Genomic DNA, 27,944 nt, shown 5'->3' on the forward strand with positions numbered 1-27,944 from the left:
AGCACCCTTCCTCTGTGGTACCCTGCCAGACAGCCCCAGCCTCTGCAATCCCACCTTCCTCCTGCCTAGGTTGCTCTAGTGTGTCCTGCTGTTGGTCATCTCTGGATGCTTCAGTGTCCCTTCAGATTGGCTCCCAGCACCTGTCGCCAGTCCCTAAGCCCTCTGGAAAGTCTAGGTCAGCATCTTTCCCATTTAACATGTGGATCACCTGATTCAGCAGGTGTGGACATTTAACAAGCTCCAGATGATACTGATGTGATGCGTCCTCGGACCACACTTTGAGAAGCAAGGACTGGGGAGATTTTTATTTTATTAAAACAATGTGCCAGGCACTCTGCTGGGCAACAGGTCACAACAGGGAGGAAAATATCCCTGCTTGCAGTCCAGAGAGGGAGACAGATGCAATGAGAAGATCACTATAAATGACACCATCAGTTAAGTGCTCCAAGGGATAAGCAGGAGGCTGTGAACAGTTTGGTCCTCAGGTTGGCTTCCTTGACACCTTAATGATGTGTTTGAGCTGCAACCCAGAGAAGGGGTGGGAGGAAGGTTCCAGAGTAGTGCATGAGCAGGGGCTGGGTGACCATGGGATGGTGTGCAGTATGTGGTCTGAGAGGTGGCCAGTCTGGCCAGAGCATGACTCCCCGCCAGGTAGGCCCAGAAGCTCAGGTCCCCAGCACCAAGCTGGCTCCTTTTCACCCAGCAGGAGGGTCTGCACCTGAACTTGACTGCCCCTGCAATTAGACCACACTGCTTGAATCCGACTTCCAGTAAGGTCTCCAGGTGCTGGCAGCTGGCACTCTCAGACACCTCCCTGCTTGGCTGGCAGCTGCATGCAGACTGCCTGGCGCCTGAGCTTGGCTGTTCATTCCTGAAATAGGGCTGCTGTGGAGCATGCATTCGAAAGGGGGAGTAGCAGGGGTTGCAGGTCTCTGTTGGGGGAACACAGAGCCCTGTGAGGGCAACCTGGCCCATGAGGGCAACACAGACACTAAGCGAGGGATAGCATGCCTCTTCTGCTGACCCCTGGTAGTTTAGTTTCCCCAAAAAAACCTACTTCTTATCTCTCTATACTTGGTGACATTGTATTTTCCTTACCCACTTGACACATCCAGGCTTTGTTTATGGCTTAAGAGCAACAGAAGCCATCAAAGGGTTAAGCATGGGGCTATCTGACTGGATCTGTGCTTCCAAATGCCTTTAGGGCTGCAGCATGAAGAAAGGGCTGTAAGGAGAGGGGCAGCAGAAAGGGAGAGACTGTGGAGAGGGGAGCTGGGTGTGGCAGCCCTGCTATCAGCTCAGGGGTGTCTGGGGCCACAGAAACACCAGGAACCAGCAGCTGTCACTGAGCGCTGAGGTGACCCTATCCTCAGCACTGGGAGAGGAAGGATGCCAGGCTGGCCTCAGAGGGCATGGGCCCTGGTCAGGATGGAAACAGGGAGGACTTAGAGCGTGTGTCCCTGCACTGAGCTTCTTCCCCCAGGTACCCCTTCACCCACTACCCACAATGAGCCTTGAGAGCCAGAGATCTGCAAAGGAGGGGCCTCAGAAGGATGTGCACCTGAGGCTCATGCTGGCGCCCACCAGGAAGCACAGCATCTCCCTCTGAGTATGGGTGCTCCAGCCCCCACAGCCTGAATCTGCGGCTATAAGAGAACTGTTTATCAAGACTCGGGGACATGGAAGAGGCGCTGGTATATCCCTCCACTCCACTCCTCAAATCTCAGTGCTGTGCCTCAGGACATGGCACCCGCAGAGGACATTCCCGGAAGCTGAGCAGCCCCCCTTGGAAATGGTGTGTACAGCCTCCACCTCTCCAGCTCTGGGGCTCTCATTTCTGCTCCTACAGCCTCCTCCAAGAGGTAGGTGTGGCCTGGAGTCCCCCTCTACCTCTGATATTTACCTCAGGCTAGGCCTGGGTGAGCTCCCAGGTCTTTACCAGCTTTGTGTGTGTATTTTTTCATCTTTATATTTCAGTAAGAAAAGTTTATGATCAAAAACAAACAAAAAATGCCTTGTGATCTGATCTCCCCCTGACTGGCCTACATGCTGGGGAATCCTCTGAGTCTTCCATCTGTGCCACAGGGTGACCAGCCTCGATTTCATATAGGAGGGCTGTGAAGGTGTGATGGGTCATGTGGGCAGACATGAAGGTAAGATGCTCCGTGGAAAAGCTGGGTCTGGGCTCTGCAGATAGTCCTGGGGGCTCTCGGGGAGCAGTAGAGGCTGTCCTTCATGAGCTTGGGAAAGAAAGAGGGCCTGGTCAGACAGGGGGACAAAGTCCAGAAGCCCGAACCCAGCAAGCTCCCCTGAAATATACACATACACACACACACCCATATTCACTGGCACGCACACACACACACTCACATACACACACACACACACACATTCACACATGCCTGCCGCCATCATCAGGGACCTGTGCCTAAGGGAGCCGGAGGTGCTGAGTGACTGGGCATGTGCACTCCCAGCTCTCCTACTTAAAGCTGGGAACAGCCCCTTTGACTGTTGAGTCACCATAACTGTGACACTCTCTACTTTGTGCTTCACTGGACACAGAGAAGCCATCGGCCCTAAGAACAGGCCGGGTCCACGCCAGACACAGGAGCAGGCATCCAGTGGACCAGGAAGGAATGCTGAGGATGGAGGAAAGCTGCTCCTGCCCTTAAATTCTCTGTGGGCTTGAGAAAGGACCATCCCACCTCAGGATGAACCCTCCTTCACGGCCAAGTGCCCCGCCAGACCCAGCCCTGGAGTCTAGCTGCATGGCCACTCCAGCCTCCCCCAGCAGATGGGACAGCTCCCAGAGCAGCACCTCCAGCTTGGGCCACCCTCTGCCCATCAGCCCCACGGTAAGCCTGGGGTGGGTGTGTGCATGCAGAGCCTTCCCTCCCCCATCCGGGTGCCCTTCCTGGTGCCTTGACAGAGAGGTAGAAAAGGCCAGAGCTCTGCTGTGGGAACTTGGACATGTTTCTGGACTTCTCTGAACTGTCCTACACCAGGAAACCAATAGAGGAGAGAGTGGCAAGTTTTTATTCCCCATGAAGAGCATTTGAGCAAGAGCCAGGCCAGCCCTGTGGATCAAAGGGCTGGAATGGCCCACGCCCGCCCTTAGCTGCATCCACTTATTTCTGAGAGTGGTAGGACACCCTGCCCCCAGCTCAGAGCCTTCCAGAGAGGAAGGCATACCCTGGGCCTCTGGATTTGTTCAGCTCAGAGTGAGGTGTTAGGTACTTTCTGCTGCCTCTATCATCTAAGCCAGGGCCCATCCCAAGAACTCCATCATTAACTGGGAGGGATGAGGGTACCCTCAGGACTATGGGGTGCTGGCCTAGGTTGTAGACAGGATGGGAAGTTTCTAGTAGCTATAGGAGCCAGGGAAAGACAAAAACTAAATCACTTCTTTCCCTGGAGAGCAACTGGGACGGGAGAGGGGTCTTTAAAGCCTTTGTATTGGCCTCATAGGATCATGACCTCCTTGCAGTGACTTGGGAGGCCTGAGTTTTCCTTTTATCTTATTTTTTTATTTTTTAAATTTTTTCGTCTTTTTGTCTTTTCTAGGGCCGCTTCCCACGGCATATGGAGGTTCCCAGGCTAGGGGTCTAATCGGAGCTGTAGATGCCTGCCTACACCACAGCCACAGCAACATGGAATCCAAGCTGTGTCTGTGACCTACACCACAGCTCATGGCAACGCCGGATCCTTAACCCACTGAGCAAGGCCAGGCATTGAACCCGCAACCTCATGGTTCCTAGTCGTTAATCACTGTGCCATGACAGGAACTCCCTGAGTTTTCCTTTTAAAAGACAATTCTTTCTTTCACTCTCATGCCAGGTGTCAAGATCAGCCCTAGCCAGTCATACAGTGGGAGAATACAACCTCCTTTGAGGCTCAGGAGGGTAGGGACTCCTGAGGAGAGGGGCTCCACTCTGCTCCACCTCCCCAGAGTTCAAGGGGACTATAACACCACTGCTGACTATCTCAGACACTGCAGATGTGGCCCACATAGCAGAGAGAAACCCACCCAGGACACAGCTCTGCCTCTCCCCAAGGAAAAACAGAGATACTCCAGCCATGCCCCTGCTTATCAAATATGTGTCTGTCTGTACTATCAGCCTCCAACAGGTGATCTGAGTGCACTCCCAGGAACCTCGTGCCTCTGTGCCATGGTATAGGAGCTTGGGCTCAACTTTAGGGAGACCTGTGTTTCCATTCCAACTCCGTCACTTGCCAGTTGTATGGGCAAGTGTCTTTGCCACCCTGAGCCTGTGCCACTGGAAAACCTAACCCTTCCTTCTCAAGACTATTTGAAAGTGACACGATCACGTGATGCCCTTGTTTCTCTGTCTCTTCACAGGCAGCCAGGGTTCGGGCTGCTGCCTGGGTCCCCTTCCCCACGGTTGATGTTCCAGATCATGCCCACTACACTCTGGGCACAGTGATCCTGCTGGTGGGGCTGACAGGGATGCTGGGAAATCTGACGGTCATCTATACCTTCTGCAGGTGCCTGGTTGACAGGGTGGGAGGCCTGGGCATGCACTGAGAGCAGCCAGCCATGCAGAGATAGGGCAGAATGCAGGGCAGGAATTTTGGTGCCAGCTCTGCCAGGGAACGTTAAGCCTTGGAGGGGAGGTTGGAGCCAACTCTCTCAGGCTCAGGCCTCCATCTTCAAACTCAGGGATGGCGCCAAAAAGTAGCTCCGGGAAGCTTGAGTGGCACAATCAACTGGGCCCCAGGCACACCCTCTGAGTAGGACAGGTGTCCCTACAACACACACATCTCTACCTATTCTGCTCTGCTCTCAGCTCACCCCCGCTATCACCTGCCCCAGTGGGCATCCTTCCTTTGCCTCAAAGAGCAGCCCTGGTACCAGGGTCCTGAGTCTTCAAGCCCTTCAGTAATCAGCCCTGGCCACTACCCCCTGGCTTTTGTCCCTACCTTCCCTATTTGCAGACTAAATGGCTTAGACAGGCTCTATCACCTATTAGCTGAAATGACTTTAGGCAAGTTATCCTCTTTTAGTCTACTTTCTTGTCTACAAAATGGAGTTGTGATTTACTTCATGGAATCAATGTGGTGATTAAGTAAATTTTTGTATGTGCAGAGCCCAGCAAATGAGTGAATCTTGGCTCCTTACTGAGTCTTGAGATCTGGAGCAAGCCACTTCTCGGGTGGGAGCCTCAGTATTCTTATCTGGAAAATGGGGGGTGGGGTGGAGGTAAACTGAAATGAGGTTTGTAAAAGTAGCTGGCCCTGGGGGCATCATCATCAGTTTCTCTCCAGATTTCTATACACGCCCGGGGGGTGGGGGGAGGGGGCGGTGAGGACTGCAGAGACACTGGGAGAAGAGGGACACGAGAGGCGAGAGTTGCTACCCTGAGGAGTCTCATCTCTCATCGCCAGGCTCCAGAGCTGTTTGGGTTGTACTTAACTGGGTAGCGGAATGGGTCTACGGTCCAGCAGCTCGTGCCTGTGCGCAGGTACCCGCAGGAGCACGGCCACGCATGCGTACATCTATGTGCACACGCGCATGCGTGCCTCTCTATTTGAGAGAGACTCCCCAGCCGAAGAACCGCCTGACAGCTTCTGGCCCCTCACAGGAGCAGAGGCCTCAGGACACCTGCCAACATGTTCATTATCAACCTCGCGGTCAGCGACTTCCTCATGTCCTTCACCCAAGCCCCTGTCTTCTTCGCCAGCAGCCTTTATAAGCAGTGGCTCTTTGGAGAGGCAGGTAGACACCTGGGACTCCCTTTTGCTTGGGGGGAGGAGGAGGAGTGGGCAGGAGATATCCCCAGTGGAGGGTTGCCCGGATGAGAAGGTGATGTGCTTCTCCTAGACCAAGAGTGGGTAGCCACCTTTAGTCCCATGAGTTAGCAAGAGGCTTCCACCAGCCTTGATTATATGTGGGAAGTAGGCAGGGTGGGGTGGAGCGTAGGCCTGCTTTTCTTAAAGGTAGGGCAGGAGCTGAGTCCGCAATCCCCAGACCCTCCATCTCCTGGGGTATCTGATGGGCTCACTGCCAAGGACTGAGGTCAGGGAGCTGTGCCCACAGGCTGTGAATTCTATGCCTTCTGTGGAGCTGTTTTTGGCATCACCTCCATGATTACCCTGACGGCCATCGCCCTGGACCGCTACCTGGTGATCACGCACCCACTGGCCACTGTTGGGATGGTGTCCAAGAGGCGGGCGGCGCTTGTTCTGCTTGGCGTCTGGCTCTATGCCCTCGCTTGGAGTCTACCGCCCTTCTTTGGCTGGAGTAAGTGGGCTTGGGGAATCCGGTGGGAAATAGGCTGGGATACGTTCAAGTGGCAGATAGGTGGGCTTTGATCGACCAGCTGGCAGGAGGCGCCAAGAGACTGCTTAAGCCTCAAAGCAAATGGGCATTCCAAACTGAGGCTGTACCATCAACCATCAGAGAATAACCTGGGCTCCTATTCCAAATACAGAGGGGAAGGCCACATGATTCCTGCCTGGCGGAAAGAGACAGGTGCATCTGATGCTGAGATTGCATTGAGTCAGACAGGCAGGGGTTGGGGTGTGAGGCCTCAGCAGGGTAGGAGGGTTAGCAGCAAGGTACCCATTCTTCTTGGGGGCAGGACCAGGAAGCTGGCTGAAGTTTGGGGGAGTAAGATCCTGGGGCCATAGTGAGGTCTCTTCCAAACTGGCAAGATTGGGTAGCAGAGGACTTCCCTAGCTGTTTCCTGCTAGAACCAGTTTGGGAAGCTCCCCTCCACATGCCCCAGCTTCTCCACTTTACAGGGCAGGCCTGGGCCTGGGGCCAATGTTTGAGAATCTCAGACCCCACACCCAAAGCCCCTGCTGGAGGAGGGGCCTGAGTCAATGCTGCCCTGAAGGCTGAGCACCTGCCCTTGCTTCCCAGGTGCCTATGTGCCCGAGGGGCTGCTGACCTCTTGCTCCTGGGACTACGTGAGCTTCACACCGAAGGTCCGTGCCTACACCATGCTGCTTTTCTGCTTTGTGTTCCTCCTTCCCCTGCTTGTCATCATCTACAGCTATATCTTCATCTTCAAGGCCATCCGGGAGACAGGCCAGTAAGAGTTGGGCATGAAGGAGGGGGTAGATGGGAGGGGGGCTATTCCTCTTTGCCAAGGCTGCCTGTGGCCCCCAGGGTGCTAACAGCCCCAGATGGGCAAAGACTAGCTGAGCACATGTGTTTATGGGGAGGGGGACCTACAGAACAGTACAACCTGGGTGCTTAGAAAACCCTCAGGAAACAGGGTTGTCTGAAGAGGGAGCCTTCAGTCTCAGTCAAGGGGTCTGAGAGCAGAGAAGACACCACAGGTAGAACCACAAGGAGACAGCTTAGGCTGGATATAATGGAGAACTTTCTGGGAGTTAGGGCTACCTGCACTGGAAGGGATGCAGGTAGCCCTGAAAGCTCCCTGAAGTTAGCCGTGACCCAGGCACTCACTGCTACCTGAGTGGGGCCAGACCCAGACTCTGTATGCTTCCTAGAGCTCTCCAGACTTTTGGGGCCTGCGAGCGTCGCGGCAAGTGCCCCCGGCAACGGCAGCGGCTGCAGAACGAGTGGAAAATGGCCAAGATCGAGCTTCTGGTCATCCTTCTCTTTGTGCTCTCCTGGGCTCCCTACTCCACTGTGGCTTTAATGGGCTTTGCTGGGTGAGCAGTGACTAAGGGACTGGGCAGGGACTGAAAGGGCGGGAGAGGGGTAAGGGGACCCTGGGTCAGCTATTCTTCTACCCTAGGTTCAGCCCCACAGCCTTATTCTCCCCGCTGCTGTGAGATGCTTCATGGAGGCACTAGGAAACATGCTGGGGGAGTTCTGGGCCACACTGAATTTGGCTTGAGGGCCTACAAGGACTACCAGGTCCTGCCAGACCCTTTGGGAGTAAGCAGCTCTCCCGGAGGTTTGGTTTCCTCTTCCCCTGGGCGGTAGGCACACAGCCAGGGGAGCTACTCATCTCCCACCCTCTAGTTCTTTGCCACTAGAGTCTGGGGACCTTGACATCTGTAGCAGCATGGACGTCGGCACTTGAAACAGTGAGAACTATGAGTCTTTACACTTTGAGACAGTGACTATGAGTCTTTGCAGGTTAGTGGCTATGAGACTTTCCTCCTGCACAGGAACAGCCTGGTTCTCTCTTGGGCCCTCCTGTGATGTTGCTCTCAGAGAGCCAGGGGGGCAGCAGGCATCAGGGTCTGGTGGGCATGGGAAGAACTGGGCAGAGGGCCAGAGTCATCGGGGGTGGGGAAGGTTTATTGCCAGCAGCACAGGCTCCAAGGGACAGTGGGACCTGGTGAAACCCTGCAACCCAGGACATTTTCTCAGTGCCCCTCCCTCAACTGCTCTCTGGGTACCCGCTCATCGCAGATGAGAATTTTTCCTGGCATTGCAGTCCCTCCCCTGGGGATGACTTGGTCGTGCTGGTTTGGACCAGGCTGGGCTGTGCACTGACAGGGCTTGGTTGGCCTAGAGGAAGAAGGTTCCTGAGAGGTCAAATGGGCTGTGGAGTCTCTGGTAGGGGCAGGGGGACCTCAGCTTCTCTGTTCTAGGTATGGACATGTCCTGACGCCCTACGTGAACTCAGTGCCAGCTGTCATCGCCAAGGCCTCTGCCATCTACAACCCCATCATTTATGCCATCACCCATCCCAAGTACAGGTGTGGCCCTTCTCCAGGACCCAGCCCCAGATCCCCAGGTCCACGCTTGTGGGCAGAGAGGGCCTGGGCTTATAAATGGGGGCAGAGGCTAGCCATCTTTCCTGTCTCTTATGTATGCATTGGGTGGGGAACTCTGGCAGCTGAGAGTAGCTAGTGACACTGGGTGGGGTCAGGAACTGGTGTGACCCTCTCTACTGCTCCAGCTCCTAGGGGCCTCAGCTTGGAGGGATATCAGAGCCCCTGAGCAGTTTCCAGTCCTAACTGGAGGATTTTCAGAGCTAAGGCCAAAAGGCAGCCAGGATGGCTGATCAGCAGTGCTGTCTACTCCCAAGAGAGGCCCCCAGACAGTGACAGCCTGAAGAGATCACAGCGGGGAGAGCTTTGCTTTACTTCAGGGGGCCTGACAGAGGCCTCCGGGGTTCTGGTGCAGAGCTCTCTCTCTGCTAATAGAATCCCAGCATGGCTGGCCTCTTCCACGAGGGGGCCTTCAGTGCTTCCTTTTGCCTGGTGGTGTCAGTAACTTACCACCCTGTTGAGGCCAGCGGCAAGCTTTAGCCCATCCAGCTCAGAGGCGGCTCAGGAGCATTCCTGGTCCCCATTTGCAGAGATGTGACTTGGGCCAGCTGCTTGAGGGCTGAAGCCCAGCATCTAGCTTAACCCGCCACCCTAAGGCTCTCACTCCATGCCCATGAACCCAGTGTCTATCTGTCCATCCTCATCACCCGTGTCTGAACACCCCCAATTCCCCAGTGGCTCTTTGTCCACTCCCATTAGCCTGGTATCAGTCTGTTCACCTACCTTTCATCTTGAGTCTGTCTGTCCATCCCTCAACCCAATGTGCTGTCTCTACAGAATGGCCATTGCCCAGCACCTGCCCTGCCTGGGAGTGCTGCTGGGTGTGTCAGGCCAGCGCACTGGCTTGTACACCAGTTACCGCTCCACCCACCGCTCCACACTGAGCAGCCAGGCCTCAGACCTCAGCTGGATCTCCGGACGGAGGCGCCAGGCGTCCCTGGGCTCTGAGAGTGAGGTGGTAAGGAGTCCAAGCCCTCACTGGCTGGCACCTCGCCATCCTTTCTTCAACCAAGCCAGCCTCAGGCCTCTGGGTGGGGCTTCCTCTGAGACTCAGGGACCCTTAGGAACCTGGGACCCTGGCAAGAAGAGCCCCTCACCACTTTTCCCATAGCCTTCCCACACATCATCCTATCTGACAGGCAGGGGTATTGGGGGCAGAGAGGAATGTTGGCCCAAGGTCACCCAGCAGCAGGGCCAGGACTGAACATGGGTCTTGTAACTCCAGGCTACCTCTTTCCATGCTGGCACTATCCCAGGGTCTTAGAACATCTGATTGAAAAGGCTAGCAATTCTGGCTCTAGATGGGCCTCTAGAGAGACAGGACCTGGCTCAGGGCCCTTTGTCCTTGGCATTAAGTCCCCTCCTCCTGGGGGCCTTGAGGAACTCACAGGATACAGTGGAAAGAGCGTTGGCTCTGGAGTTGGGGGACCTGTGTTCAAGCCCAAGTTCATGTCCTTACTGTGTGAGCTTGGGCAGGTCACTCAGCCTCTCTGAGCCTCTGTGTCCTCCTCTAAAAGGGAAAAAAAAATCTCTACATCCAAGACTAGATAGGGTGCCCATGGATGGGTGCTGACCCCACAGTTTGGTCAGCCATGGGAGCTACGAGCCTGCAAGGTCCTACCTGGGGCCCAGGGCTATGATGCCCCCTGAGGTACCCAGGAGAATTCCCTGTGCTATGGCTCCTGTCTCCACCTCCTTCATCATTGTACCTACTACAGGGCCCACTGTGGGCCTCAGCAAGAGCTTCCACTGACCTCTTCCCACTGCCCCCATCCTTGGGGGTCTCAGTTGAGGAGCTGAAGGAGAAGCTATCAGAGGATCCATCCCTGAACCACTGTGGTGAAAAACATCAAGGAGTGAATCCTCACCATTAAGGGAGGCCTAGACTTTCATGCAGACGTACCCATCCCACATGCTTAAGAAAGCACACAAGCACCCTGCCCCAACACACGCAAACACACCCTAGCACATGCACTCACAGTTTGTAAGTTTGGTGACCAGCAACCCTGCAAACAGTATCATGGACCTCCTCCCAGTGAAGTTTAGGCAAGACGGGGAAAGGCCTGGATAGGAGGGGACAGAAGCAGGACTACAGAATGTCCCCCTCCCTTCACAGTGACTCTCCCATCTCCCCAGGGCTGGACAGACACGGAGGCAACAGCTGCTTGGGGGGCTGCCCAGCAAGTGAGTAGATGGTCCCCCTGTGGTCAGGGCCTGGAGGACATGGAAGCCAAGACCTCTCTGGGGCGCCTGGGATGGGAAGCAGAGGCTCCCGGGAAGGTAACTGGGCTCCTCACCTGCCAGTCTTTAAAGGGGTGGGGACAAGGAGCAAGTAACCCAGGGAGTGTTCAGAAAAGGGGGACAGGCCCAGTGCCCTCTGGGAATCACCCCCTTCCTGCACCTTCCAGCTTTCCCTTGTCCCCTGGGGGGGGGTCGTCTCTGTTACTCCATGATGTTCTAAGCAGGCCTGAGTGTGACTGCACCTGAGAGTGTATGTGATTGTGTGACCTTGACTGTGCATGTACATTGCAGGTGATGGTGGCTATACTGTGTTATGACAAATGTATGGCATGTGTGTAAGTGTGTGTGACCAAGTACTCAGCTCATGTTTTCTGTCCCTGTGATGCCACAGGGCATGGGACTGAGCGCGCCCCAATATGTCTGCTCTAAGCTTCATATGACCAAGTGTGGGTGGTATAGACCTCTCTGCGGTTGGAAGCTGGATGTACCTGGGGTGATGGGGGTGGTGGCAGTGCCCCAAGCAGTGTATGTGCTCGCTCTGAATGCCCTGAGATTAGGATGTCACCCAGAATACTTGTGGCTATTAAAAGAAGGCCAGCTGTCAGCCCAAGTGCCTATGGAATGGAATGTGGACGGCGATTAGTGAAGGCCATATTCTGGAATGCTGGAAATGCCCTATGCACAGGCCCCAAGGCTGCCCTTCCCCCTCAGCTGACAGCTCCCCACCTTGTACCATTCACACCCACACAACACCCCAACTCCCGGGCTCTCTTGGGCTTCTCCACCAAGCCCAAGACCAGAGGTACTTTCCTGCCTTTTCTTCCCCAAGTCTTCTCCCCTGCCTGTCCCAGAGAGGGGGAGCCCTGGGCTGTTCCCTACAGTCGTGGAGCCCCTGCCTCTTCTAGCATTCTCATCCCAGGGAGCCCACTCCCCAGATGTCCAGCCCCAGAGAGAACTCACTCCCCAGCCCTGAGCCAGGGTACTGTGCACGACCCAGAGGCCAGGGCAGAGATGGGCAGCATCCCCCAGGTTGCAGGGCAATGAAAAAAGGCACTCTGCCTCTCCTGGAGGGAATACCAGGCTGGGGCATTGGGCAGAGAGGGACAGCATATCAGCAGTCACCTAACACATGTGATAAGCACTGCCAACAAGGTATCAGCACACAGGGTGCTGAAAACAGAGGCACGTCACTGAGGGCTCCCAGGAAGGGGAAGGTAAAGCAGGGATTGCAAGGCAGGGTGCGGCCAGGGAGCAGGTATTAAGTGGTCCAGGCTGAGGAAACAACCTGTACAAACCCAGCAGGCACAGGTGAGCTCGCCATGTCCTGGAGCAGAATGTCTCTCCGTGACCCCAGGAGTAGCCAAGAGACCCTGGGAGCTGGTGATGGGGATATAAAAGGAAGAGGGGCAGGAGGTGGTGGGAGCCATGGGGATACCCAATCAAGTGTTGGCCTAAGATGTCCCTATGCATGACGTGGGGGACAGAGGACTTAGCGGGCACTGAGGTGGGCTTGGTCAGCTTGGCAGAGTGGCGCAGCCTCTGTGGTGGCTGGGGAAGGACAGGTTGGGTGGAAGGAGCTGGTAGAGATGAGAAGTCAGTAGGACAGGCAAAGAATGAGGCATTAAAGACAGCAGGGAGAGAAGGATGCGGGGCATGTGGAAGAGGAGAGCAGGGAAGTGGAGATTTGGATGGTGGGGATGAGGAGAGCTTAGTCTGGATCCCAGGAGTCCAAGAGCCTGGGGACACCCCAGAGGGATGTCCTGTAGGCACCCTTAGACATTGCAGTGTCATTGGTCCAGCCGCATTGCCTGGAGAAGGCCCATCCTCCAGCCAGGACAAAACCTGGCCCTTCCACGTAACCTGCTTTCACGATGCTGTGCCCCTAAACATGGGGAGTTCTCGGGAGACTACTTCCAATAGGACACTCCTTGGGCCAAATGATGTCTGCTATTTGCTTTCAGACCAAGGGGCTGCTTCCCAGCCTGGACCCCAGGATGTAGGGTGCCCATTGGCTCTGCCTGTCTTCTGGGACACATCCAGCCCCTTCACATCCCCCTCGCACGCATAGACCAAGGATTACCCTGTGGACCTGTGAGCTTTGGAAATGGCCCTGTCACCCATGTGTGCTGGATTCACGGCCCCGTACAACAAAACTGCTCTGCAAAGTGATCTGCACTTACTTCTCAGCTCAACAGCCTGCTCCCTAGGCTCAGCCTGAAGAGTGGATGCTCAGGCCCTCCCACTGCCCGGAGTCATCCGCCTCTCCTCAAATTCTGAGTGCTGTGATTGTCCAAGCAATGACAATGGCGATGGCTCTGAGGGACACACCAGCTGTTGATGAGCTGCCTCTGCCCCTGGGCTAGGCATCTCACTGGTACAGGGAAGATAGCAACATGTCTCCCACAGCTGGCAATCAAAGCCAAACACAGACCTTCATGTACTGGAAACTGTTACTCACCTTTGGCTTCCCCCATGGTACTGTTTCCACCGTGGCCCACACTCTCGTGCACATGCGCTTTTTCGGACACACTGTCCCGTGTGTACATTCTCGCATGCACACCAAGCACGTGAGTGCACACACTACACCTGTGATTTGATCCAAATCAGTGGTCTAAGTTCATCCCAGGTCTCTGTGGCTTTGGCAGGGTATAGAAAAATAAAAAGCAAAAAAGGAAAATGAAAAGCAGAGAAGGTCTCCAGTAAGCATGATCTCTACCTATTGGTGCCATGATAGGAGGGAGACCCAGGGATGGGCCTCTGATGCCTGCAGCAGCCTCTCTTCCTGGTCTCTCTCTGTCCCCCACCTTATGCCTTTCATGCCTAAAACCCTCATCTCAAATTGCAAGGAGCAGAGTGAAGGAGGGACAAAGACCAGGCTTGCCCCCATCCCTGCTCCTCAATGAGCTCCTGCTATTGGGCAGCAGCTCACGCCCGTCTGGCCAGCGTGTACCAGCTGCTTTCTGGCTGGCTTCAGGTCTCCCAGGGGAGGCAGCTAGAGGGAGGCTGGCCTTCCCCTTTAAGAGCATCCTTCCCGCTACCCCTCCCTTTCCCCAGAGGCGACATCAGACATCAGGAGGGTGCCTGGGTCCAGAGAAAGAGCCTGCAGCTCCAGGTACAGCCTAGCCCCGGGGCGCCCCTTCCCTGTGCAGGATCATCTCCTCCCTTTCCCCACACTGGCCACGCCCTGCTACTGGGTCCTCTCCTATCTGGAGTACAGGTGTGTCCCAGGAGGAGGAAAGGGGATAAAGGGATGGATGGGATGGGGATAAAGGGGCAGAGGATAGAATGGGGGAGGTTGGGGTGCTGGCCATGAACTCTTGGCCTCCTGGGCAGGAAGGACAGCTACATAACAAAGGGCAGGGGAGGTGGTGAAGTGCAGAAAAGAACACAGGTCCTTCTCTGGCTATTGTCACTTGATATTTCTGTGACCTTGGGCACATAACCAAAAACCCCTGTGATGTGGGGATACTTTCTTGCCATGCATGTTGTATGTCCTAGGCCCAGAGCATGAGGTGGGCTACTGGCAGCTGGGAGATTGCTCACACCCAGGCCTGCACTGAGTCCTCAGGAGCCAGCTCAGGCCAGAGCCCTCCAGCAGGGCAGAGAATAGCCGGCCCAGCAGTCTTCCCTGAGCCTCAGTTTCCCCAGCAGGGAACCAGGGAGGGCCTTGATCTACCTCCAGACCACATGCAGTCTGAGGTCTCTTCTGAGGAAGGGCTTCTGGTCGTATCTTTGCCCAAAGACCACACTGGCAGGAATCCCAAGGGGCCCATCACACTGTCTCTGGGTTATGGGCTGAACACACCACACACACTTTCCCCTCCCTGCCCCTTCTGGCCCCTTGTCCCAGCAGCTGAGCAAATGGCCTCTCCTCCCCTCCTCCCTGCCCCCTGCCATTCTGGCGCAAAGGGCACCAGGGCCTGGCGTGCAACACTGGCAGCTGGAGCTTTCCATACTGCTGTCAAGTTTTCCAGAGCACAGATGAGACAGGAGAGCCAGGAATAACTGCTGGGCCCCAGAGGGTCTGGGGGTGTGGGCCTCCCCCAGACCTGCTTTCAGACCCTTTGCTGAGGATACAGGCAGGGCCCCCCGCTGCCAAGTTTAGGCATCACAGGGTGCCTATAGCCACTGGGAGCCTGTTATCTGGCACAAGTTCCCATAGCAATGAGCTCAGGCTCCAGCATGGCCTGGGTCTACTACCTGTGTGACCTTGAGGAAGTCACTTAATCTCTCTGGACCCTGGTTCCTAGAGGATAAGTGGCAACCTCTTGGGATCTGAGGGGATAAGGGTGTGAGGGCCTCAGAGCTGGCATGGCCTTGCCTGGAGCTGAAGCTCTGTCCACACAAGCTAGAGGCTCAGCTTGGTCCTAGCCACCACCAGGGCTCCACCCTGGATAAGGGACAACTTCAGGGTCCTCACCAGGGAACACAGGGCAGCAAAGCCCTGGGTCACAAAGCCCCTGGCCTGGGAAGCTCATCCATGGTCTTCTAGGCAAGGGGCTAGGTACAGCTGGGTAGAGTCTGGGCTCTCCAGAGGGCGGAGGAAGCAAGAGGAAGAGGGCAGGGAGGCGAGAGCTTTATCCCTAACCCAGCCAGGCCCCTCTCCTGCCCTCTGGGGGCTGCCGAGTGCTGGACACCCCTCCCTAGGGGTTATATTAGCCGTGTGAGTCACGGTGGACCCGCTGGGAGGCTGCAGGCGGGCGGGCACAGTATAGGGTTACAGTCCATTTATGGGCGCAGCAGAGGGCAGATATCAGTGTCGATGGCATTCATTCCCAGCTATTCTTAGGAGCCTCTCAGGAGCTCCACACAGCCTGGCCAGGCAGCAAGGGACGGAGCAGGCAAGGCCGGGGGTCAGGAGCAGGGACCGAGGTATGGGCTGGGGAGGCAGGGTCTGTGAAGTCCTCTCACCCTACTCTTCCTGCTTTGTCCACAGAGGCCGCCGCTGTCAGCACCAGCATGTCCTACAGCGTGACCCTGACAGGGCCTGGGCCCTGGGGCTTCCGTCTGCAGGGGGGCAAGGACTTCAACATGCCGCTCACCATCTCCCGGGTGAGTGTGCACTGTCCACAGCCTGGCACCCACAGGGGCGGGGCACGCTCAAAGGAGGGTGTATGTGTCTGTCCGTCTGTCCTCCCTGAGGCGCTTGGAAAGCAGAGCATGCTTTCCTGGCCTGGGGGTGGGGACTGGACCCAACTGGATACTGTGGCCACAGGCCCCTGGTCTTGGCCACAGCTATTGCCCACCTGAGTTGGCTGGCCTATTAGGAGTATGAAACATGGGCAAGTGGCTGGTGTTTTGAGCAGAGAGGGAAGTGCCAAGTTTGCAGGCCAGGCCAGGGCAGGTGGACAGAAAGTATAGTACCTTCCTAAGCTCTTCTCTGGGAGGGTGGGCTCAGGGAGCCGCCAAGCCTGGAGCATCTCCCTGGCTGCTTTGGGGAGAGAGTGCTCCTAGCACGGAGAGGGCAGGTGATGGACAGACTGCTGACCTCAGCTGCTCTGCTGTTGGGGCTTGGAGCCGGGCTGGGCTGGTAACTTGTCCCCCGCACCCACTCCATCCCAGACTGAAATAACAGCCACACCCCCCGCACCCCCCGCCTTCCTGGGCCTGCTGGGGACCTCTGGCTGGCTTGAAGCTGGGCCTTCCTCATCTGCTCAAGCCCCTAGCCATTCACCTACAGCTACTCTGCCTGTCTCACATCTGGTTCCCCACGTCCACCCATGTGACCTACAGTGTCTGGGATTAGTCACAGATCTTCACAGATTGTCTGAGTAACTCTGTTGCCCAGCGAGAGACACTGATGTCCAGAGAGGAAGCTAGATCTGCTTGAGAGAAAGCTGTCTGTGAGAAGGGACCCACTGCTGGGTCCCCAGTACCTAGATCAGTACCTAGGACACAGTAGGTGCTCAGGCAACACTGGTTAAGTAAAGGGAAGTCCAATGGAGGGGGTACTGAAGGCCCATAGGCTCCCTGTGGACTGTAAAATATCCCCCCGGTGGGAGAATGCTGAGGCTGAGCCCCAGCAGTGCTGGTGTGAGCACAGGGGTGCAGGCTGAGGCCCAGACTGTCACTGGTGGGTGATGGATGAGCAGGGTGTCTGGGTTGCTGCCCACCTGGAGACAGGGAGACAGTTTCCTCTCCAGGGCAGTGGAGACTTGCTTTGCACCTGAGGGTGGGTTGAGGAGGGTGGCGAGGAGGCCCTGAGGTGGGCAGTCAGGGAAGGCCCACAAGGTGTTGGCAGAGGGGGCAGGGAGCCACTGTCCCCACTGGATGCACAGTCCTGGCTGTGGAACCTGGTGTGGATAATTTGGGGACCCTCAGAAGGAAGGCCCCACTCAGGGGTGCTATGGCAGCCTGGCAACGGCCATAGAGGCCACACTCCTCTGGGATGGGGCACTGGCCGGGCTCCAGTCCAGGAAAATGGCCTTGCCCTCCATCCTTCTGCTGGAGGTCTAGCTCATTCTAACCTGAGGCTCCAGACCCACTCACTATCCTGGAGACCACAGGGTCCCAGATGAAAAGAACAACTGGAAACTCACACCCTCTGCCTGATGCTATGGTAACACATGGGGATTTGGGCTGGACACACCCACCCCCAGCCCCAGCAACCCTGCGCAACTCCCCACCCACTTGGTTGCGGATCTCCTTCCTCCACAAGACAGGACCATCCACCTTCACTCTCATGGGTCCACCAGCCTCCCACAACTGGCACTGAGCCCAGATTCCTCCCCTATCCCCGCCAAGCCTCACCATCCTTAAGGCCTCCTACTGCTGCTCCCAGCCCCATCCCCCTTGGGTGGAAATAAGCCTCCTGTCTCTGAGGATAGCGTATTACCTCATCCGGGGTCTATGCGCCACCTGGCCTCAGCCTGTCCAGGGCTTAAATTGCAGCACAGAGGCCTTAAGCTAGACAGCAGGAAGAATGTCCTCACTGCGGGCAGGGGGTGTATTGGGATGTACTAGAGCCAACGACTAGGGGGTACTTTTAAAAATAGATCCCACAGCTCAGGCAGGGCATTGGGGGCATATAGGCCTCTCAGCTTCCTTTAGGGGCATGGCCCAAATCATCAAGGCCATGGAAAAAGCTGAACTGGGTACTGGCTCCTTCCCAGGGCTTGGAACTCTTGATAAGTCCTCTAGTGGGCTGTTGATAGCCTGAGCTTGGGTGTCCCAGGCTCAGTGCTCCCAGCAAGGCCGGCCCTGCCCTCCAGCAGTGCTGTCGTATTTCCTCCTGGAGCCCCCAAGGTCCTTCTGCACTGGAACTTCTTCCCCTAAGGGGATGCAGGGTCAGAGCTCTCTGGAGGAACTATATTCCCCCTGCAGCCATGACCCCTTCCCACAGTGGGCCTAAAGATGCTCAGGCATTGGGGCCTGAGCCTTTGCAACAGGGCAGTAGTGGTATACCACAGTAGGGGGCCAAGCAAAGGCAGGACTTACTCATTCTCAGCAGTGGCTGGCATCCCTGAGCTCGTGCACTGAAATCCTCAGAGGGGTGGGTCAGGCAGGCAGGGCATCTCACTTCAGAGCTGAGCAATCTGAGACTCAGACTTGCTCATGGGCTCCTGGGTCCTTGGTACCTCTAACTCCCATGCCTGCTTCCTCCCCCCTTGGCTAGGGACTGGTAGGAAAGCACTGAGTGGGGCCATTCCCTGTCCGCTGCAGGCACAGGCTATAGCTTCTCCTGTAAGAAGGCTGGCCACCTGCAGCCTGGGTAGTAGCTCTTATACCCCTTACCCTGCCCACAGAGTCAACCATGGAGGACTAGCAGCCCCAACAGAGAAATGGGTTCAGGAGAGAGGCTCAGAGGGTGGAGGGGAAATGCCTTTATTTATCCTGGACAGGTGCGGCTGGGCCTGCAATATGAGCTGCCCTCTCACCCCCACCCTCCCCCGACCCTAGCCGGTTCTCCAGGAAGTGGGGGAGGGGTGGGAGGCGCTGAATAGGGAGCCGCTTAAAACCCAGCCCCCACCCTTGGAGCAGTTAGGCGGGAGGCTGGGGCCCGTGGTCTGGGGTCTTGCCTCTTAGTGCATGTTGCAGTCTTAGACTTTATGGCAGAGAAGTATGTGCTGGTTTGTCATGTCATAGGCATGTCACCTTAGAAAAGTCAATTCACCTGTTCAGCCTCAGTTTTCTCATCTGTAAAATGGGACGAGTGCATTGGTGAAAGCAGGCATATGGGTGTGTTTTCTACATGCGCTTGTGAAAAATACAGTTGTTTTTTCCACAGGGGCTGCTTGTGAGGATGGGGGTGTGGTGGAACTGAGCCTGGAGCCAGGGGGTCCTATCTCTGCTCCAAGGCCTCCATTCCCTATGGCCTCGCCGCTGGCCTGGCAGGCATACCTGGGGCACCAGCCCAGAGGCCTCTGCCTCTTCACTCTTTTCAGTTCCACTCTTTGTCAGACTGTCCTAGCTACAGTGGGTACACAGAGGACAGAGGGTCCCTGGGGAGGGGAAGGAGGACAGGCCGAGACTATTCTGGGGCAACTGCTCTGGCAATTCCTGGAATTTCATGGCCATCAGGCTGTTTCTTGGGCAGCGCCTAGCAGTGCTGACAGCCCATGCTGTTTATAGCCACGCTGAAGGTCAGGCAAGACTCCGGAGGGCTACTGTGGGGCTGTAGGATCCTCCTGAACAAAGGAATGGGGAAGACAACTGGACAGAGACCCACTGCTGGGGAAGGCATCCTTAGAGATCCCTGGGCCAGGCCCCCTCCCAGCCAGCTTCTTCTCTCCTGACCCAGGGAGGGCCTCAACAGAGTGGGCATGAAGCTGGCTGCGTCCCAAGGAGTGGGATCTCCAAGGTCCTGGGCCAGGACATAGGACAAGGGCAATTGTCTCCCTAGTTCCTGAATCTCCCTCTTGTTCAGGGGCTACCATGATTGCCAAGGGCCCCCACTTGGGCCCTCCCAGTCCCAAACACAGCTTCTTTACCTCTTTTGAAGCCAAGTTCCACCTCTTCCCAGGAACCATCCTAAGTGGCATGAGGCAGATACTGCCATGTTCCAGTGCTTTGGGGGACCCAGCAGGGCATAGAACTGTGAGACAAGAGGAGAAGAGAGAGACTCAGAAGGCCAGGGAAGGATGTGGCCAGCTAGAGAGGGGACCAATGATCCCTGGCTTTGACACAGGGAGGTCATAGGTATGCGTGGAGTGGTGGGGGCCAAGGTCAGACAGCTAATGTGAGAGGGACAGGAGATCATGGAGGCAAGACCCACTCGTCACTTCTTAGAGAAGCTTGGAGGTGAAGAAAGGAGAGAAACATGGCAGGAGCCAATTGGAGAAGCTAAGGTGGAAGGAGAGGTGCTTTTTTTTTTTTAAAGACAATTTTTTAGAGCGGTTTCAGGCTCACAGCAGCATTGAGAGGAAGGTAGAGAGATTTCTCATATGTTCCCTGCACCTTAATCATGCACAGTCTTCCCCATTACCAGCATCCTCCACTAGAGTGTACTTTTTTTTTTTTTGTCTTTTTTTTTAGGACCACACCCACGGCATATGGAGGTTCCAAGGCTAGGGGTCCAATCGGAGCTACAGCCACTAGTCTACACCACAGCCACAGCAACTCCAGATCCGAGCCTTTTCTGCGACATATGTCACAGCTCACAGCAACACCGGATCCTTAACCCACTGAATGAGGCCAGGGATTGAACCTGCATCTTCATGGATACTAGTCAGATTTGTTTCCACTGAGCCACAATAGGAACTCCCAGAGTGTGCATTTGGTACCACTGAAAAACCTACACTGACACAGCATTGTCACCCAGAGCCCATAATTTACACTAGGGCTCACTCTTGGTGTCGTACATTCTTTGGTTTTGGACCACTGTTTTTTAACGTGTATGCACCGTTATAATATCATAGAGGGTGTTTTCACTGCCCTGTGTAAGAAGAGGCTTTTTGAGCATAGATAAGACTCTGGTTTTTTTATTAGCCAGGGTGGGGTTGGCGAATGGGGCCACGGGAAGACAAAAGGTTCCAGTGAGAGAGTGAGAGATAGAGCAAGGCCCCAGGGGAGGCCAGATGGGAAGGGAGCAGAACATGGCCTGACAGTAATTTAATCATACACTGTAAAATGCACTTAAGGGTTCATGAAAATCCCCTGGGGTGTCAGCCTGGGAGGGTCAGGAGGAGATGCTGAAAGTTGCACAGGGCACAACACCCACCACCTGCCCTTGTCCCCTGTCCCTTGCCATACCGACACTGGCAGATCTAGAGGGAGAGGAAGGAGGGGCCTGGCTGGTATTAAGCACTGGGAGTGATGGCCAGCGCAGAGCCCAGGAGTCCCCTCTGTTCCCAGGGAGCTGGAGAAAGGAGCCTAACCACACAGGTTTGCCTGAGCCCCATTGGGACCTTGCTTTCCTGGGACACTGGATAGAACTTTTCTCCTGTCCCTGGAGGGGTCAGCTGATGCTCAGGGACAGGAGGCTGGCTCACGACTGATCAGTTGGGGCTGACACCTCACACACCTGTCTTTGCCAGCTCCAAATCTTGTTTCCCATGGAGCCGGGGGCTGAAGCCTCCTAGCACCTCCCAGGGGAAGGGAAAGGGGCTGGGGGGCGGGGGACAGCACCTGTGGCTCCTTGATGGGGAGCTTCCCTGAAACTTTCTCAGCTCTGCACTGTCCTTCTATAATACCCTATTTAATGGCATCACTTATCCCTGTGTCCCCTCTGGGGTGCCCTAAACCACAGCCCAGCAAGGAGGCCTATGGGCCAGGTGGCAATCTTGGCCCCCAAACACCTAGAGCCTGTCCTAGGGGCTTCTGATTCAGGACCTCCGTTCTGGAGCTTGTCCCATGGCAGGGTTCCCCATTGAGAGGTGGCTGGTGACAGCAGAAGGCTGAAAAGTGAAGTAAACGAAACTTACAAAGAGTTTTTCAAATGCTCCAAAGACTTTAAAGAAAAAAAAAAATCCTCAAAGGATTTAGCAGCACTGGGTCTTTTCTGGGACAAGGAAAGCAGAGGGAGGGGACTAGGGAGTCAGATGAGAGATGTGTGGCTGCCTCATGCCTGGACTGCACTCTTCACAAGCCCAGGGCACAGGTCAAGGGTCCAAGGGTGGCCCAACCCTTCTGCCAGGCAGGCTGTTTCTGAGGAGGGGGGAGGGGATCTGATGGCCCTTGAGGGGAGCTGAGGGGAGCTGAAGAGCAGCCTCCTTAGGGTCCCTGCCCCATCTGGCCTCCTTCTCTAAGGAGACTGGGGCAGAATTAGCAGAGTGTCTCCCTACAAGAGGCTTGTAGAGCCCTCCATCCTCCACCCAGAGGGGTCTTGGGCCCTGCCCAGGGCAGCCAAAGGCCAAGCCAGCTGAGCCTTGACGAGGAGGCACAGGTGCGGGGAGAGGCGCCAGGGGCAGGCTGGAGCCAGCTTGGCGGCTCTCCTCAGGGAGTTTGGCTATTGACCAGACCCCAGGGGAGGCTGGGCTCTTCCCTGGGAATAGGATCTCCTCACCTTATACCTGAGGATGAGGGGGAGCCAGCCAGGGCCAGGCAAGGGGAAGGTATGGTGTTAGCTAGCCCATGCCTGGGAGAAAGATGTCTTCAAGGCAGCTCCAAAGGGAGGACATGCCAGATGATGCCGTGGTTTGCCCTAGCTATCTGGCCCTAGCCTCTCTTGGATGTCTTTCTGGTGTCCTTGTTCACACTTTATCCATGATCTTCTGGACACAGCTCTGGTCCTGGCTGGCAGGCATCCCCCTAGCAGGCATGAGGCCCGCCCTTCATCTGGGGTCTGTGGCTACCCTGCCCAGGAGTTCCTTGCCACAGGCTGATGGCCTCCTTCTCTGCAGATGCTTAGATGCATCTGGGAGACCCTGGTTGGAGAGTCCTGACATAGAGGTGTCCTGCTGTGGGGAGCCCCAAGGGCAGTCCAATAGGACAGCAGAAGCTTTGCACAGTTCACCCTGAATGAAAGCAGACTGGTGTCTGCTATTTTCTCTGCAACGCTTCAAACATATGATGGATTGATGGATGGAGAGAGGGACAGACACGTGACCAGCAAGTAGAGCGAAATGCTGTATCAGACGCTTGGTGGTGGGTATTCATTCTATAGAATTTGTTCTGCCTTTTCTATTTTTGAAGTGTCTATAATAAAATGCCAGGAAGAGCGGAGGCCCAAATGTGAAGCTAGGTGTAGGCAAAGGTGATTTTATGTAGGACAGGCCTGGCCGGGTGCTCAGCTTGCCCTTAGGAGTCCTCTCTCAGTCTAGAAAGTATTGTGCTTTTCTTTGTTGTTTGTTACTCTTTGTTCAACCACTTAAATCAAAGGAGACAGCACACTCCTGTCATTCACAGATTGATTTGGGAATAAAGGTAACATGTGTTTTGAGGTGGCCCAAGCAGTTCTAAGATGCCCCTGAAGGAGCCTGGAGAGTAGGCTGGCCTTGGCAAACCAGACAGTGTGGCTTCCTGACCTTTGAGGCATTTGTTTCCCTATTGTCCTTGCCTCATCTCAGCAGATTCTGGGGGTGGTGGGGAGGCTGCCCTGGGCGCAAGCTGGCCAGTGCTTAAGAAGGTGCCACAGTTTCTGGGGCTGAAATGATGGATCAACAGCAATTGGCAAGAGCTCTCCTGGTCTTGCTATTTTCACTAGGTTGGCACTTGTTCTTCCCACCCACCCTGCAGAGCCATCTGAGAAGGGCCTGGAGGCTGGTGACTATAGGGCCTTGATTAGGATGGCAATTCCCTGAGAGTCCCCTGGCAGGAGGTTTCCATCCATGTCTGAGAGCCTGAGTCTGGCCAGAGGCCCACCTAGAGTTGGCACCCGGGGTGTGGGATTGTCCCTAGGTCCTCTCTGGGCTCCTTCTAGGATGGTCCTCAAGCCTTGGCCAGAAAATGGCTTCTGCCAGCATTAGGAGCCAGCCTTGTCCCTGGGGTATAGCCAGGAAGGATGTGCCCAGAGAAGCCAGGAGGACTGGCTGGTGGGCATGTTGGGAAAGAAAAGCCAAGAGACACCCTCCAGGCACAGCTTGGCGGGGTTGACTTCCTGGGGCTCCTCTTTCCTATGATGTCACTTGGGGCAAGGCCTGCCTGGCATCCCATGTGATGTCATGGGGGGCTTCCACATGATGTCATGGGGTTATAAATTCATTCTATGTGATGTCATCAGGGGGTGGGGCTTGCATAGTATTCCACGTAACATCACAGGGATGGAGCCAGAGTCTCCCTTGAGACACCTTTAGGGGCAGGGCTACATTATTCCACCTGATGTCCTTAGAGGCCAGCCATCAAGCTAGTTTAGGTGATGTTACTAAGCCCTCCAGAATTCTGCATTTCATGGAATATCACTGCAGGGCAGGCCAACATGGCATTCGGGGTGCTATTTGGGGGCTGGACATGCAGAATTTGGCACTGTGCATGATGTCATTGGGAGTGAAATCTGAACCATCTCAGCATCCCAAGTAATGTCCCTGGGAGTGTGGCCTTCCTGACATTGCATTGGGTGGTTATTGGGATGGCATATCCATGGCACTGTGTATGATCACACTAGGGATAGGCCCCTAGACTCTAACATTCTATAATGTCACTAGGGTGCAAGATTTGGGAACTGGCCTCCACATCAACACCTTCCCTTCTGGAAGTATGAAGCCAACCGCATAGCACTGAACCCTGCCCCATGTCCCAGATGACCTTGCTCCTAGGTCATCTGGGACATGGGGCAGGGTTGACAGCTCTGCCAGCCCTCTCTGCACACTCGCCATGGTAGCACTAGGCACTTACACTGCGATGCTTTTGTGAGGGTACATTTGGCCTGCTTGCTGGCCTGGCAGCATCTCTGCAGTGGTACTGATTCTTAGCAGCTGCTGAGTTCCTCTGGAGCCTGAGAAGTACGCCATGGATTTTCAGGGTATGTGGATTTCATAGGAGGCTAACTGGTGTAACAAACAGCCCCCAGATCTCAATGGCTTAGCACAGAAAAGTTTATTTTTCATTCATGCAACATTCACTTTGGTGCTCCCCAGTCATCTCTCCTCCACACAGTGACTCCAGGATCCAGGTCCCTTCCAGTTAATGGCTTGGCTATCCTCCTCTGGGTCCTTTGTATCCAGTCAGCTGACAAGCAGACAGAGTGCAGGATGGCAAGATGGTTACCTGGGACAGACCTGGAAGTGGTGTGCATTGCTTCCACCCACATTCCACTGACCACAGCTAGTCTCATAGCTGCATTCAGATACAAAGCAGTCTGAAATGTGGTACCTGTGTGCCAGGAAGAGGAAGCAGGCTTGGTAGCCATAATGAATGAAAGATAAAATAGCAGATCTCTACTGGATCATCCCAGGTGACTCTTCCCTGAGGGCTAGCCCATACTTAGGTCACTGTTCTTATGCTCATCCCCCATCTGCTTTCCTCTCAGATCACACCGGGCAGCAAGGCCGCCCAGTCCCAGCTTAGCCAGGGTGACCTCGTGGTGGCCATTGATGGCGTCAACACAGATACCATGACCCACCTGGAGGCCCAGAACAAGATCAAGTCTGCCAGCTACAACCTGAGTCTCACGCTGCAGAAGTAGGTGGGAGCTCTCCAGAGCAAGGGGTGGAGGCTGGGCATGGGCACCAGGGGCCCAAGAGAGAAGCTGTCCAGCAGAGGCCCAGCCTGGTGCCAAGGGACCATACAGGGAAGTGGACCAGAGCAAGGACAGGCCCCAGTCATCAAGCACCTGCCACGTCTGTGCCTCAGTATACAGATAAGGCTCAGAGAGGGTGGGTCACGCTGCTGCTGGTATGTGGGCATTGGAGCCTGGAAGTCAGGGTCCTCTCTGCCTCATCTGTGCCCAGCCAGCCTCCTGAGGACTTAGCAGAGGCCCGTGGCTGCAGAGTACCCCAGAGCTATGACCACTCTATGCTGGTCAGGCCCAAGCCCTTTCTGGAGTCCCTCTGCCCTGGATCCCTGGGTTTCAGATGTTCTCCTCTCACCAGCCCCACCCAAGCAGGAGCTCCTGGTCCCAGTGGCAATTGGCTTCACCTGATCCCATTTCTGGTTTTTCCAGGTCAAAGCGTCCCATTCCCATTTCCACGGCAGTGCCACCAATCCAGTCCCCTCTGCCGGTGATACCCCACCAGAAGGTAGGTGTTGACCGTGGGTGGTGGGCTCCACTCTTGGCCATGATTCCTAGAGTGCAGCCCCTGGTCTGCCTGCCTGACTCTCAGCTGGTCTGACTCAGGCAAGGTGGTAGGATTAGCCCTGCCCCAGCCCTGCCCCTCAGTGGCTGACACCAGGGAAGTGGGGCAGGAGGTGTTTGAGCCCCCATGAAATGCTGAGTATGGAAGTGCCTGCCTGGGTGTTTAGCTAATACCCTGGGCCTGGCTGGGCTAATGGAAAATCAGCTTAGGCAGTGGTGTCTTCAGGAGAGGGACCATCCTCCCAGCTAAGTAGGGACAAGTGTCCAGACGCTCTGACCCTCATCCTCCTGAGGGCACTAGGGAGAGGGGTGACTGTGGCATGAAAGTTGAGGCCCCACTCTGAGCTGACTCCCTCAGGAGGAGCTTCCAGGCATGGGGGTCCTGTGGGCCCTCGAGGTTTCTCCTCTGTCACAGGCTCTTTCCCTCTAGTTTCCCTTTCTCTTCTCAGTTGCACACCCTTAGACCACACTCAGAAGTGCTGCTGCAGCCAAGAGGCAGGCACAGGAGCAGACACCCCTCATCCCCGGCCCAGGCCCCTGCCCAGCTCTTTTTAAGCAGCTCAACCCCGAGGGACCCAGACCATGCAAGGTCCACCCTACCACCCCTATAGGAGAATACCCCCTACTGCTCTCCACCCCTCCCTGCATGACCTCTGACCCAGTGTGTCTGATGAGGCAGAGTGGGCAGGGTGGGGAGGGGACAAGAAGAGGATGCTGGGGGTTTGGGGTGGGTGACAGATTGGGGGAGTAGGCAGAGGGCTGCTTGGAAGAAACTGCAGAGGCAGACTCTGGGAGTCAAGTGTCAGCCATCCTCCTTCCTCAGTTTTCTCTCCTGCACCTCTACTCTGCCTGTTCACCACCAGCCCAGAAGGGCCATGTGGGGTCAGCAGAGCAGGAGGTGGGGCTGTGCTCATTAGGTGCCCCCATTGAGGGGAAGGGAAAATAGAGGAAGGATGGAGGGGGCTCCCTCCAGTTCCCTGAGACCACTCCCGCTTCCACTCCTCGAGCCCTGCAGGCAAGCTGGCTTGGCCTAGTTTTCTTTGTGGGGCTTTGTGGGGCTTTGTCCAGGTGGATGACAGCTTCAGGGCCAGGAGCCGTGTGTCTCCCCTGCTCTTTCTGACAAAACCCTTCTCTTCCAGGTGTCTTGTTTGTCCCTCCTGAGCTTGGTGCAGCGGGCTGCAGGCTGCAGGGTGGCGGGCTGCTGGGTGCTCACACTAACCCTTCTGTTTCAGGTCCATGCAGAAGTGCTGGGATGGGCGTGGCCTCTAACTGCTCTCTTCTCTCTCCCCTGCATGGCGCTGCCCTGAGCCAGGACCCTGCTCTGGACGCCAACAGCAGCCTGGCAGCACCCAGCCCCCACCCCGAGGCGAGGGCCAGCCCGGGCACCCCAGGCACCCCGGAGCATGGGCTGACCTTTAGCTCCTCCTTCTCCCAGACCTCCGTCTTCTCCTCACACACGGAGGCCTCTGACCTCGGCCCTCCACGGGGCAGCCCAGGGGCCAAGACCAGCCTGGAGGGGGCCCTGGACTCACTCAGCCTGAAAGGCCCGCTGGGCTCAAGCCAGCCAAGGCAGTATAACAACCCCATTGGCCTGTACTCGGCAGAGACCCTGAGGGAGATGGCTCAGATGTATCAGATGAGCCTCCGAGGGAAGGCCTCAGGTGCCGGACTCCTAGGAGGGTAGGTAATGGCACACAGCTCTCCGCTGGTGGTCTGGGGCCACCTGGGTCCTCAGTGCTCATAGAGGCCTGGTCAGGTGGTCAAAGCGAGGAACTGATTCCAGCCAGCCCCAAGCCCATGAGGCAGCACAGGCAAGAGCAATGAGAGTAGTCATCCTATCGACATTTGCCATGAGCTGGGCGCATCGTTG

The 27,944-nt window shown here is 55.9% G+C and overlaps 2 protein-coding genes and 1 long non-coding RNA gene across 25 annotated transcripts in view; 2 read left to right on the top strand and 1 right to left on the bottom strand.

Annotated features, from left to right (window-relative positions):
- Positions 1-293: 293 nt before the first annotated feature.
- LOC146396928 (uncharacterized) lies at positions 294-16,176 on the bottom strand. 2 transcript variants are annotated; one of them, XR_014827497.1, is made up of 2 exons: positions 13,424-16,176; positions 294-2,240 (listed from the first exon to the last, which is right to left on the bottom strand). It is a non-coding gene; the product is annotated as an uncharacterized LOC146396928 (long non-coding RNA). The 2 variants fall into 2 exon arrangements; XR_014827498.1 differs by lacking the exon at positions 13,424-16,176 and adding an exon at positions 10,704-10,884.
- On the top strand, positions 2,511-13,651 carry OPN4 (opsin 4). Of its 2 annotated transcripts, XM_001925749.5 has the most exons (10): positions 2,511-2,855; positions 4,361-4,506; positions 5,604-5,737; positions 6,059-6,262; positions 6,887-7,058; positions 7,483-7,647; positions 8,542-8,649; positions 9,502-9,682; positions 10,861-11,004; positions 12,927-13,651. In XM_001925749.5, the coding sequence occupies exons 1-10, from the start codon at positions 2,712-2,714 to the stop codon at positions 12,963-12,965; spliced, it is 1,437 nt and encodes a 478-aa protein (XP_001925784.3). In that variant the 5' UTR covers positions 2,511-2,711; the 3' UTR covers positions 12,966-13,651. The 2 variants fall into 2 exon arrangements, with proteins under 2 accessions (XP_001925784.3, XP_084852585.1); XM_084996459.1 differs by lacking the exons at positions 2,511-2,855; positions 4,361-4,506; positions 6,059-6,262 and having other exon boundaries at positions 5,546-5,737.
- Positions 15,743-27,944, top strand: part of LDB3 (LIM domain binding 3) — a 61,271-nt gene continuing 49,069 nt past the window's right edge. For 8 of the 21 annotated variants that reach the window (XM_084996450.1, XM_084996456.1, XM_084996451.1 and 5 more), the window contains exons 1-4: positions 15,743-15,806; positions 15,902-16,017; positions 25,310-25,461; positions 25,943-26,018. Coding sequence is in view for 13 of the 21 variants with exons in the window: in XM_084996439.1 (XP_084852565.1) it covers positions 15,925-16,017; positions 25,310-25,461; positions 25,943-26,018 (321 nt within the window). In the remaining 8 variants the exon portion in view is untranslated. Of the gene's footprint in view, positions 15,819-15,901; positions 16,018-25,309; positions 25,462-25,942; positions 26,019-27,386; positions 27,755-27,944 lie in introns of all 21 variants that reach the window. The other 13 variants (XM_084996453.1, XM_084996458.1, XM_084996454.1 and 10 more) reach the window with 5 other exon arrangements.

Source organism: Sus scrofa, chromosome 14 (assembly GCF_054392235.1).
Source record: "Sus scrofa isolate SSC_HxYL_T2T_F1_AM1 chromosome 14, Sscrofa_HxYL_maternal_Yorkshire_Landrace_v2.0, whole genome shotgun sequence".
NCBI classification, from domain to species: Eukaryota; Metazoa; Chordata; class Mammalia; order Artiodactyla; family Suidae; genus Sus; species Sus scrofa.